The 11,650-nt window shown below is 41.0% G+C and overlaps 1 protein-coding gene across 1 annotated transcript in view; it reads right to left on the reverse strand.

The window, feature by feature from the left end:
• The window catches only part of LOC105561642 (neurotrimin-like), a 218,583-nt gene that overhangs the window by 13,743 nt on the left and 193,190 nt on the right, over window positions 1-11,650 (reverse strand). Inside the window, exon 7 of the mRNA XM_012011805.1 lies at window positions 5,133-5,282. Within this exon, the coding sequence (XP_011867195.1) occupies window positions 5,133-5,282 (150 nt within the window). The remainder of the gene's footprint in view (window positions 1-5,132; window positions 5,283-11,650) is intronic.

An 11,650-nucleotide genomic window follows, 5' to 3' on the forward strand; every position in this document is an offset into this window, starting at 1 on the left:
TTTATGTGTGTGTCATATAACCTAACCTGAATATATTCTATATATCCCCCTTTATAATTTAAATTTTTCTATAATTTTTTTATAACTTTTTCTACTGTGTTTACATGAAGTCTTAAAAATATTATCTGAAAATTATCTAGATGACTCATCATAATTTTATCTTTTATCTAGATATATTCAAAACGAAATCATCTTTATCTTATCTAAGATAAATTTATATATTTTTATCTTATCTTTATCTAGCTAATTTTAAAATCATCTATGCACAACACTGCTATTAGTTAACCCTTTGAAGCATGGTGGTAACCTACGGTTACCACTTCTTTACTTTTTCGCCATTTAATTTCTAGTTAACGCATGTAGGTCGGGTTTTTTTGCATTTTTTTGGGTATCTTAGCAACAAAAGAACATAAGAAAAGTTGAGCAGTCTTTAATATTTATTGTAGAAGTGTTTATAAATGAACAAATATGAAAAAACAGCAATTTTTCGGAAAAATTAATTTATTGACCAAGTTTTTTAAGATTATTTCTTGATAATTTGTGACTTCGAAGTTAGGTTTCAGACGTTATGGGAGCGTTAATCAAACTGTACTAATAGAAATGCGACGTGTGAGCCGCATTCGTGAATTTTCCGCGAATAAAAATTAGGTCTCGCGGCAATGGGAAAACGCACGGAAATGAAAAACCTATAGACAATGCGCAGTCTATGCGATTTGCCGTTGAATAAAATAGGATAAAATTGCGCGGGACAATAGCTCGCCCTGTTACGTTATTGCGTTCCTGCAGCACAAATATTCGATCGTGCGCGCTGATATTTGCAAATAAATTTTAAGCCGCCGCTTTAACGTCGTTCAACGGGGAACAATTAACGTTAATAGATAACGAAACGCTTAAATAACCGATCGCGATGTAAAGACCGTTTTGCGCGCCGCCGCTCTCGAATATCTTATTTAAAAGCGAGCAACAATCGCGTTAACGGGGAATAAAAAAAAACACTCTCTCCCGCCCCCCCGTCTGGAATAAAGTTAAGCAATTAAAATTAGTAGCGCGCGCGAATACTCGGCGGCCATTGTAGCAACTTTCGGCGCGGATTGAAAGGCCGGTTTAAAATGCTAATACGTATTAAATCGTCGACACAATCGAACGCTTATTTAAGCGGCTTAGCGGTAATCCGCCGATTCGGCGGTCGTGCAGTAAAGCACAAAGCTGGGAAGTTCAATCTGCGGGCGCGCCAAGGCGAAAACCTACAATTACTGATCGATAGATAGAAGGGGCTTCTTTTTGCACCGCAAAAGCGGGGGATGAGGGCCAAAGGGTTGGGGAACGCAGATCGGCGCTCGCGGTTATCGGTGATTCACCGGCTCTCGCGCCGCTTTCCCGGAAATGCGGATTTACCGGGGGGGGGGGGGGAAGAGACAGACACGGGCGCTGACTTTCACGGCGCTCCTTATCGCGCGGAGGATGAGCCCGCCTTTGATACCGAATCAATGAAAAGTTTGCGGGGGAAACCGCCGGCGAACTGTCTGTCCGCGGACGATGATTGATACGAGATCCCTCCGCTCTCCCGGCCGGAGAACCGCGGCCCTGTCGCGCCGCGGAAACCGCACGCGCCTCGTTACGCGATCGAATCGCGCACGATCGCGGATATGAAATCTTCCTCGAGCACGACGTTCCCGATTCTCCTTTCGGCCTGCGTATGAAGCCTGTATAAGGAGACCGAACTCCCGTAATCAGAGCATAGAACTTATGCACACGGAAGGGGAAAAGGAGCCGCACAAGTGTGTCCGAGAAGTGAGACAAAGAAACTATTTTCTCTCTCGTTTATCTATCTGTCTTTCTATCATCCTGTTTCGTTCTATGACTTTTCCTCGCACTGCCCCATACAGCACAGATGGTTGCAGTTACATTGCAGAAACGTTGCAATCTTGCAGATTGCAGTGCAATCTTGCAGAGACATTGCAGGGATATAAAATTGCAAACTTTCGATAGCAATATTGCAGCAATGTTTGAAAAATAATAAAAATACTATACTTTTTATTTAAAAAATTTTTCTAATTACGAGAATTTTATAATGTTATTTTCGTTGATACCAATAACGGGCGAATTATTAAGTACTTGATCAGTGCGGTGTTGCTCGCAATCTCCATCTATTGCGAAGTGACATAATCTCCTTAGGTTGCTTCGCAATAGCTTGCTGTGTATTGGAAAAGGTCCGGATGCATATGTAATTAGTAAATTCTCTGCTTATGTACAACAAATTATTCCAAAAATATTGCACCGCAACATTGCTATAATGTTGCACTGCAATCTCTCTGAGGGCGGACATTTCAACGTTGCTGCAATCCTCCAGAAACGTTGCAGCAGTGTTGCGCAACGTTGCTGCAATATTGCAATCTTGCAATGTAACATTTCTGCAATCTTCCTGCAATCTTTCTGTGCTGTGTGGGTGCAGGCTTCGTGGGCCTGCATTACGGCTGGCCGCGGGTGCCGTGGCGTCGTTACCGCGTTTCTCCGCGGACGTTGTCGCCGCGCGGCACACGTGCGTCGACCGTAAAACGTCCCTTTGATGCCACCCTCGCGGCTCTTCCACTACGCATCCAATCGAGCGTACTTTTTCCTCGGCCGAGATCCCGTTTATCGGCGAGCCGCACCGCCGTCACTTTTCAAATCCCCCCCCGCCCCGGTATATCTCGCTCGTTGTCCTCGTGAAAGAACGCGGCGGCTCACGGTTTATCGCGCGCCGTTTGATTCGCCCCCGTCGGGGGATGCTTAATTTCTCATCCGCTGGATACGTTCTTCATCCCGCGACTAACGATTTCTGATAACGCGCGGCCGCGGGGGGTCGCGGCGAGAAACGAAAGAAAGTGCGACGACCGCGCGCGGCCGATAAGGGGCCGCTTGACAAATGTTCGAAAACCGGCGCGAATCGATATCGGGGCTCTCCGCGGTCTAGACGTATGCCCGCGATAAATCATACATCACGTTAATATAATATTACCATCGTAACTCGGTTGAATCACTTTTTGATCGCCCTCGCGCAAATTGCGCGATCAATTTGATAATATAATACGACCGTACGCGGGCTGACGTGGTTGTCAAATCTTTCGGATAATCCCGGCCGGCGGAGCGTAGGCCGGGATCTCGAGAAAGCGGGGCGGTGTAACGAGGAAATTAATCACGCGTAAAAATAAGGACGGCGACGCACGATTAAAATGTACAATTTATCAAAACGTTTGACGGGACGAAGAATAAACACTATCGATCCCACGACTCGCGACCGTTGAAACACGTTTGAGAATGTTAATTTATACGTTGGACGTATCGAGAGAGGTAAGTTTTAATTTGGATTAAAACGAATCGGGATCGTCGGTTAATTTGCAAATCTATGCAAATGAACAAAATTGTAATGCGGACAAGAGTATGAACGCGTTTCCCGCTTTCGCATATTAATAATAATAACAACGCCCGTTGACTGAATGCAAGTATTTAAAAAGTTAAACATTCCTCAAGGCTGCCAGCGATAAATAACACAAGTTTTTTGTCAACCTTAGCTAAACGCAGGTTCAATATATAATAGAAATAATAATACGATGTTTCGACTAGTGGTCTTAATTATTCGAAGCTTCGGAGGTTCCGAAGAAACGAAGAAACTTCGAATATCACATTTTTCAAGTTTTCAAATTTTTCGAATATTCAAAGTCAACTAATGCATTAACATATCAATTTTCAAAGACCTGATTGTATCACCTGTATTGGTGACTGAAGGTAGACTATCAAACTTATATAGATGACAGTGAGGGGAATGCAAGGAGTGAGAAACTTTTATACCCGGTTTATACACCAATATTATAAACTTTATTCGTCACGCATAAATCAAAAGATTCCAATTCAATGATTAACTAACATTTCGTATATTCATTTAATTGCACTACTGTCCCTATCTTCTATTCTCGTGTTTCGAATCAAGGCAGTCGGTCACAATAAATAAATCTAGTCAGTCTCAACGGTCTCTCGAGGATCAATTCGCGATGACGATCAATTGTTTTTTTTTAGCGAATGGACAAATATGCGTCCGACAAAAAGTACGTCTGTTTTTTATACTTTATAAGGACATTAATTAGTTGGCATTTAATTAGCTCGCAGTTATAATAAAAACGATTAATTTTGCAAAGTTTGTTATGGTTTTTATCTTGTTAATACATTAACTGACTTCGAATATTCGAAACTTCGAAAATTGGAAACTTTAAATCTTCGAAAATTCGAAACTTCGAATCTTCGAAAACTTCAATTCTCGAAGAATTTCTACGAAGCTTCGAATCTTCGTAGAAATTCTTCGAGAATTGAAGTTTTCGAAGTTTTCGAATCTTTGAAGATTCGAAGCTTCAAAATTGAAAATCTTCGAAGAAAAATCCCAGCTCTAGTGTTGACCTTTAGTTTAGGTCCTTCTCAAGCAAGATTTAAAGAACATACACGGAAACAAATGATGTATCGGCAAGATCAGTATAATTGAAATAAAATCGTTGAAACATCAACATTAATGAATGAAAAACATCAGATCGTTGTCTTAATAATCTGAATATTTAGTTCAATGCTTAAAATTAAAATCCATAGCAAATACAATTGAGTAAATGTTAACGTTTAATTTAAGCAACTTTATTATTTTAATTCAACAGCATCTTTTCCCGTGTAGAATCGGAATTGCAGATATATTTCGAAAATTAAAAAGATCGGAATTCTACAATATTGAATCGGAATTACATAAAAATGACTACATAAACAGTACAGAGAAAGAAAAATGTAGCTGCCGGAACTAAAAACTGTAGCAACTACATTTCGGTTGTAAAATGTAAATAACTAATATTTAGTTGTGATAGCCAAATATTTTGCTACTGTGCCTACTGTATTAGGTGCAACAGCGAGCCGTTAAAAAATGTATAGTTATGGCAGCAAAATATTTTTAGCAAACCACATGATTAGCTACGGTAGCGAACTTTTTTTTTCAATGTATACAAATGGTTAGTTAGATCAGTTTCAAGCGAAGTGAAAAAAAGTAACAATCGAGTCGGGAATTGCAGTGAGATTTCGGCATGAAAATTGATCAGCGTTACAAGTATTTTAAATGTTATACTCACGGTAGAGCTTGATACTGCCGTCCGTCTCGCCGAGGGAGTTCTTAGATATGCATTTGTAGCTGCCGTAATCGGATATGGCGACCGAGCGTATCATGAGCTTCATGTGCACCTTGTACACGTTGTCCGAGAAGGTCGGCTCGTACTTCTCCCCTGCAATTTGACAGACGCTCGATTTACGCTCCCTCTTCGCTTGTAAAGTTAATACGCGAGTACATTTTCCTCGCCTGCGTAACAGGAGGGCGTTAAACTGGCAAGGTGTTGCACACGCGTGCGAGCCTCAGATTGCAAACTCGACCGCGGAAGCTTAATAAATACGTCAGGCGAGATAAAAGATGCTTCTCTCGCCTTCTTTGTTCCCGCTAGAATTATGGAATTAGTTTTAATCTACGGTGAAAGCTGGTTCCGTTGAAACTGGAACGTTTTACAGCGGGAGGGACCCCGGGGCTGACGCGACGGGGATGTATCGCTCGGTGTGCATACACACGAGCCCGAGCAGCATCGGTCCTACACATCCAACGCGGGTGCTGGTAGCTTACGTCGCCGCAAGACACGCTCGCTTCATTAAAACATGACTCGTCATTTTAGGCGAGCTCATTTAAAGCTTAATTACATTAGCGCGCGGCGCCGCGTGTTGCGTCGACGCGGATTAATTTTTGAAAAAGCGCGCCGGTTCGTTACGGGTGCGTGCGCGCGATTATCGCTCTCGGTGCGGCTGACGGATACGCGTCACGCGCTCGCATTATCGCGTTTACATTCGTTATTGTTGTATCGGCGGCCGCGTATTATCGTAGAAAATTGAAAGTAGCGGACGGGCGCGCATGTTTTCGATCCGCCGGACGGGATATGATATAACGATATTCCAAAATGTATTTGCCAATATCCCGCGCTTCCGGTACGCCTTCACGCTCCACCGTGCTTCGTGCTCTGTCGACCAGAAAAACTAGCATTAGGGTTTCTCGCGCTGGTGCACGTTGCCCTCCGCTCCATATTCGCGCGCCGGGCCCATACGTCGCGGCCATTTAAATTGTTCCAAACGCTTTGTTTCTCACCTCGTTATTTGCGCCTCTCGCAAATCGACGCTAACTCCAGGGCGAGCATTCTTTTTTTTTCTCGAATTGCGAGAAACATACGCGCGCTCGTATGCAATGCGCTTCGTGTCCCTTTCTAAAAAAGAGATGTTACCAGCGCGAATTCGTTAATATCGAACAGTTGAGGCCTCTTTTCCGCGATATCGATTGGTTTTCTCGAAGCGCGGTGTGCTTCACTTCTCTTTTAGATTCATAGCGAATGCAGATTTGCAATTTAGCAATATACATTTGTATGCATCAACTATTGAAGTAAAACCTCTAATCTTAGTAATTAGAATTTAAGTAACAACGATTTTCGTTTCGAAACATTTTCTCGATTGAACAGAATTAATCGTTAATTTAATCAATACCAATAAGTCCGCAGAATGATACGCAAAACGTAGTAACAGCCGCGGAACAAAGTAATGTAAAATATTAAGTACGGAATTTTCCATTACGTAGGCGGATCAACGAGTTCTCAACGTTTTTTTGTTGTTTTTCACTCGACGCGGTATCGCACGACGTTACGCGGGCCAGAGTTTACCTGAAGGTCGCCGCGCTATCACTCGCTCGCCGAACGTCGAGCCGGCAAGCAGTGGCGAGAGTCGCTCCGTGCGTGTTATTACTTTTGCGTTATCGGTTTCCAAGACTCGATCGCGATGAATGCAGGGATAAAACACTATTGATTTGCACACCTTTATCAGTAACAAGTAACGTTCCTTGATTAATCGTTAAGTTTTTACAACTTGCAAAGAGAAACGAATTGTATATTGAGGCGACGGTTCTTTATCAACGTGTACCTAGATATTTCACGAGATTAACTCATCTAAAATATGAATGTAAACCGTGGTACTTTGTCGCGGTTACATCTCGTTTACGCACCGCGCTTTCAATTATCTGTCGATTTCGTGTAATCTGTTCCATTTTCGGGAAAAAAGAGAAATTTGTACGACTTCGCTCTGTCGTTCTTCGCAACTCGAACGGGCGGGAAGTAAAGAAAGTCGCTTATTGCACGTTGTTACATTATTTCTTTGCCGCAGATTATGCTTCCGATGCTCGCGTTGCGTTTTATATCGCCAATTCGAAAGTGATTTATCCATTATCCTATTCTTCCGAATAAAAAATGCAAGTTGTTAGTTTGAGTAATTTGTGTGACAGAAAGTCTTGGAAACCTATAACGCAAAAGTTAATAATATTTCGTGTGTTCGCGGTATTTCACATCGCGTACGGGAGTGCCGGAGATTTCGCGCGATCGATGATTTTCGCGAGTGAGGATTGTGTAAGTGCAACAAAGAAATCTGAGAGGAGGAGGAGGCCGAGGAGGCATCGGGCAACGGCGGAGAAATCGTAAGGTAAGTGTCTTACATTTTTATGTTATCTAATTATTACTTGTGCAAAATAAAGCATCTGTTCTATGTTTTTATTTTATTTATTCAAATGATTCGAACGAGGAGTCGAATAAGTGTTAGAGACAAAACCGATGTATAAAATTTTGTGAATTTATATTTAAAAGGAAGACTTTCTCAGTATTTTATATAATTATCTTAATAAATACCTATTTTTTAAAATATAAAATATCAAGCATATTTAGTACAATAATTTCGATTTGACACAATTAGACTATACTAATCATATGTACATATTTGTATTTTTACAGTTTAACATACATGATGTACAACTCTGCGGTTGCGAATCGTATCGAGTGATAAATTACTTTTTATTTTAAATTGACGTTGCGCATACAATTACTCCTTTGCATGTATAGAAATTCTTAAAAATATACAATGCTCAACGCGAAGCGCGCGTTTGGTCACCTCTAGTCTTATATTAAGAATGTTTGGTATGTATTTTTGAAATATTGGGAATTTAACAAAAATTTCACAGAGTGTTTGGAAACTTCTAAAAGAATCCGAAGTCGTTTGCTGCACAGCAATCGCAAGTTATAAGAATTTTAATTTGCAAGAAATTTGTGAACCGCGAGGTTATGAAAAACGTGCGACCGTGTGAACTCAAATGACCAAAACGGAGGGGAAAAGTAAAAGTACATTTCTGAACTCTAGCTATAAATACAAATAATAAGATTCTACGCAATATTTGTTGCCCAAATTATTTGTCAAAGTAGAATTTCAAGTTTTTGCTACGATTGTATGTACAGTAATGGACAGAACGTTTGCGACACTTTTTTTAATGAGTTTAGGAACGCGCGTTCAGTTTCAGGTTTACGTTCCAAAACATTTTCTCCGGGGACAATTTTACTCGAGAAATAGATTCGAAACACTCAATAATGGTTTCCGAATGGCTATCGAGTAAAATATTTCTCGGGGAAGAGGATTTTGAAACGTAACGCTGAATCTAAATCACGTTCCTAAACTCGCTAAAACAAAGTGTCGCAACCGTTTTATCACAGTGATGGGCAGAATTGTTGTGACGCTTTTTACTGAGTTTTGGAACGCGCATTTAAATTCAGGTCCCCGTTGCAAGACATTTTTTTCCGAGGAAAATTTTACTCGGGAAATGTAGATCGGAAACGCTTAAAATGGTTTCGAAATGGCCGCTAAAACAAAGTGTCGCAGCCACAAAATATCCTTAAAGTAACTCATTCCACGTTATATCATACATCTCGTCTTGTGCGACACACTTTCTAAGCAATTGATAACCAAATATACATTTTTCAAATTAAAGTTTATGATAGTTTAAGCAGCTAGAGCTGCTCGTGTAAATCGTTTGCCAATTTATTCATTATATTTACGAAGTATATGTCTACAAGATTCACAATTATATTTTCCATTTCTACGGGTGGAATTGCATTCCTACGAAAAGGCCTCGGGGAAAGCCTGGCCCGACCAAAAACCAGATGGTGGGCGGACACGCCAACCACTCGTTACTCGCAGACTGAACGGTAAAGTGAAACCGGTGAATTATGCGTGATCACGTGACTAATCTGAAATATAATACTTATAATTCTGAAGAAGCCCCGGCACCGCGAAGGCGCGAAACATTATACGCGTTCCTTCAATTATACAGTACCCTCCATAAGTTTGGAAACACTTTATAAAAGTGTGTAATATGAAAGAAATACATAATGAAATCGATGTATTTTGCTTTGTAAGTGTTTATTCACCTAAAGAAAATTAAAACGAAGCTACATACATGCGTACGTACGACTTAATAAAGATTTAAATTAAATTTTAGATTCCTCAAAGTAACCACCTTTTGCTTTAATGACTGCCTTACATACTCGCGGCATGCGACAGATTAACTTTTGAAGGAATTCACTCGGGATACGTTTCCATTCTTGCTGGAGAATCTCCCAGAGATGCGCTTGACTCGTAGTTCGCTTTTTGCGAATCCTCCTGTCTAATTCGTTATTTAAACGTACCTATCGTAATTTTATCGTAATTTTTACCGTTAGATCGTTATACAGGGTGTACTAAAACCACCGGATATCCTTTTAATCGCAGATTCCTTAGAAAATTTCGAGAGGAAAATTCTAATACAAAAATGTCGAGGCTATAATAGTTTTTAAATGATGAGCGATTACATTTCACAAATGACAGGCCTGAGATTTCGCGCGCTCAGGCACGGCGACGATAAAAGTGTTCCTATGAATGTCGCCCTTTCTAGTATAGTAACAACCCTTATGGTGACTGATATTGATCGACCACTTTGATAACTGCAACACTTTGAAGTTACAAAATGTTGCAAATTTTTACTTGAATTAAACGAAAGGGCGACATTCGTAGGAACACTTTTATCACTCGTCATCTCGCCGTGCCTGAGCGCGCGAAATCCCAGGCCTGTCATTTGCGACATATAATCGCTCGTTATTTAAAAACTACTGTAGCCTCGACATTTTTGTATTAGAATTTTCCTCTTGAAATCTTCTAAAGGATCTGTGATTAAAAGGATATCCGGTGGTTTTAGTACACCCTGTATAATTATTGTTATTTATCGTATATCGTTATTTAAACGACTTATGATATATTTACAACAAAAGGTGTGCACAGATCGCTGCTGTGCCACTGCTTATCTGTTAAATATAGGACGTTTCCAAACTTATGGAGGGTACTGTATCTCGCGGATATTCAAGTCTCGATTGTTCCCGAGAATATATTGTCTTTTTATACGTGTACTGTACCTTATTCCATTCTTTTACCAATTATTTATTTATTTTTTCTTATTATCTGTTTGTTCAATCGGGACCAACTTAATTTCATTTATTTGTTTTATTCTCTAACCCAAGAAGACTAAGAAGTTATGATGAGGTCAAAATGATGTCACAATGACTACCACAAGTCATACTTTAATCATGACAGAAAATTAATCAAATTTGTTCTTGAAATTTAGAGACGACGCTTGACATGGTTCGGGATAATTTGAATTTAGACTATTTCCGATATTCATAAGTGTATGACTAAAATTGGTATTAGTGCACAGTAACAAGTACAAAATGTTCTTTTTAGCAAAGATGATGCTGTTGCGATAAGAATGCTTTATATAATAGAGTGCAATATTTTGAAAGATTTGCTACGTAGATTTGCGATATCTGTGAGATTTTAATCATTTTGCATGCACGAGCAAGTCAAAATGTAATCAGAAGAGAGCCAAATTATGCTTCATTAAAAGTGCCACGTGATATCATCTTGACTTTTAAAAAGATTACTTTTTTATGTCGTCTTACTTTTTAAATGACTTTTTGTTCCGCGTGGAAATATTGGCCTCGGCTGAAAGTCCGAAACGCTCCGGTGATTTTCATTTAGTTTGATCTTGCTATTGAGTAATGCATATTTTATTTGTTCGTTGCCTCACGACTTTTTCACACTGTATTGTCCTTGCTGTAAAAATTTCCGCTCGCACGCAACTATGCATAAAAGTACGGAGCGACCGAAGTGCCGTAAAATAATCGTTCAATGGCATTTGGCAAAATCGAAGAAAGGCATTAACGTTTCGATTCCTCCCGATGGCGTCGCGGTGGATGAAAAGTGGCGCGGCGAGGGCCGAGGCGGATCGAGGCGGGGCGCGCGAACGCGGAAAGAAGTTTTGATTAACAATTCGAGGTGGCGGCGCATTCGGAAGAGAATGAAATCTATAGGTGTAATGACCCGCGGCAGGGCGGAGGCCAAGTATTTTCTCAGCCTGGAGGAAAACTTACGTCTCCCCGAGATAGAGAAAGAGAAATGTGTGGGGGCGAGGAGGGCGAGGATCGAGGCGGTGGAGAACGGAGCCGGCAGGCCAGCAGGTGGAATAAGGGCGGAAGGGTAGAATGCATTTATGTAGTGGCACCATTCGAGCCCCACAAGCGGAAGAAAAACTTTCGGCCGGCTTTGAGTTTGAAAAGCAGATGAAAAAGTTTAACGACGTTGAACTACGGTGCCGAGCATTACCCACGGGGCGGTGACGGTGGCGGTGGCGGCGGCGGCGGCGGCGACGGGGGGGGGAGGGGAGGGGGGG

The sequence above is a fragment of the Vollenhovia emeryi genome, unplaced genomic scaffold (assembly GCF_000949405.1).
Source record: "Vollenhovia emeryi isolate VEMERY1.0 unplaced genomic scaffold, V.emery_V1.0 DF939204.1, whole genome shotgun sequence".
Taxonomy (NCBI): domain Eukaryota; kingdom Metazoa; phylum Arthropoda; class Insecta; order Hymenoptera; family Formicidae; genus Vollenhovia; species Vollenhovia emeryi.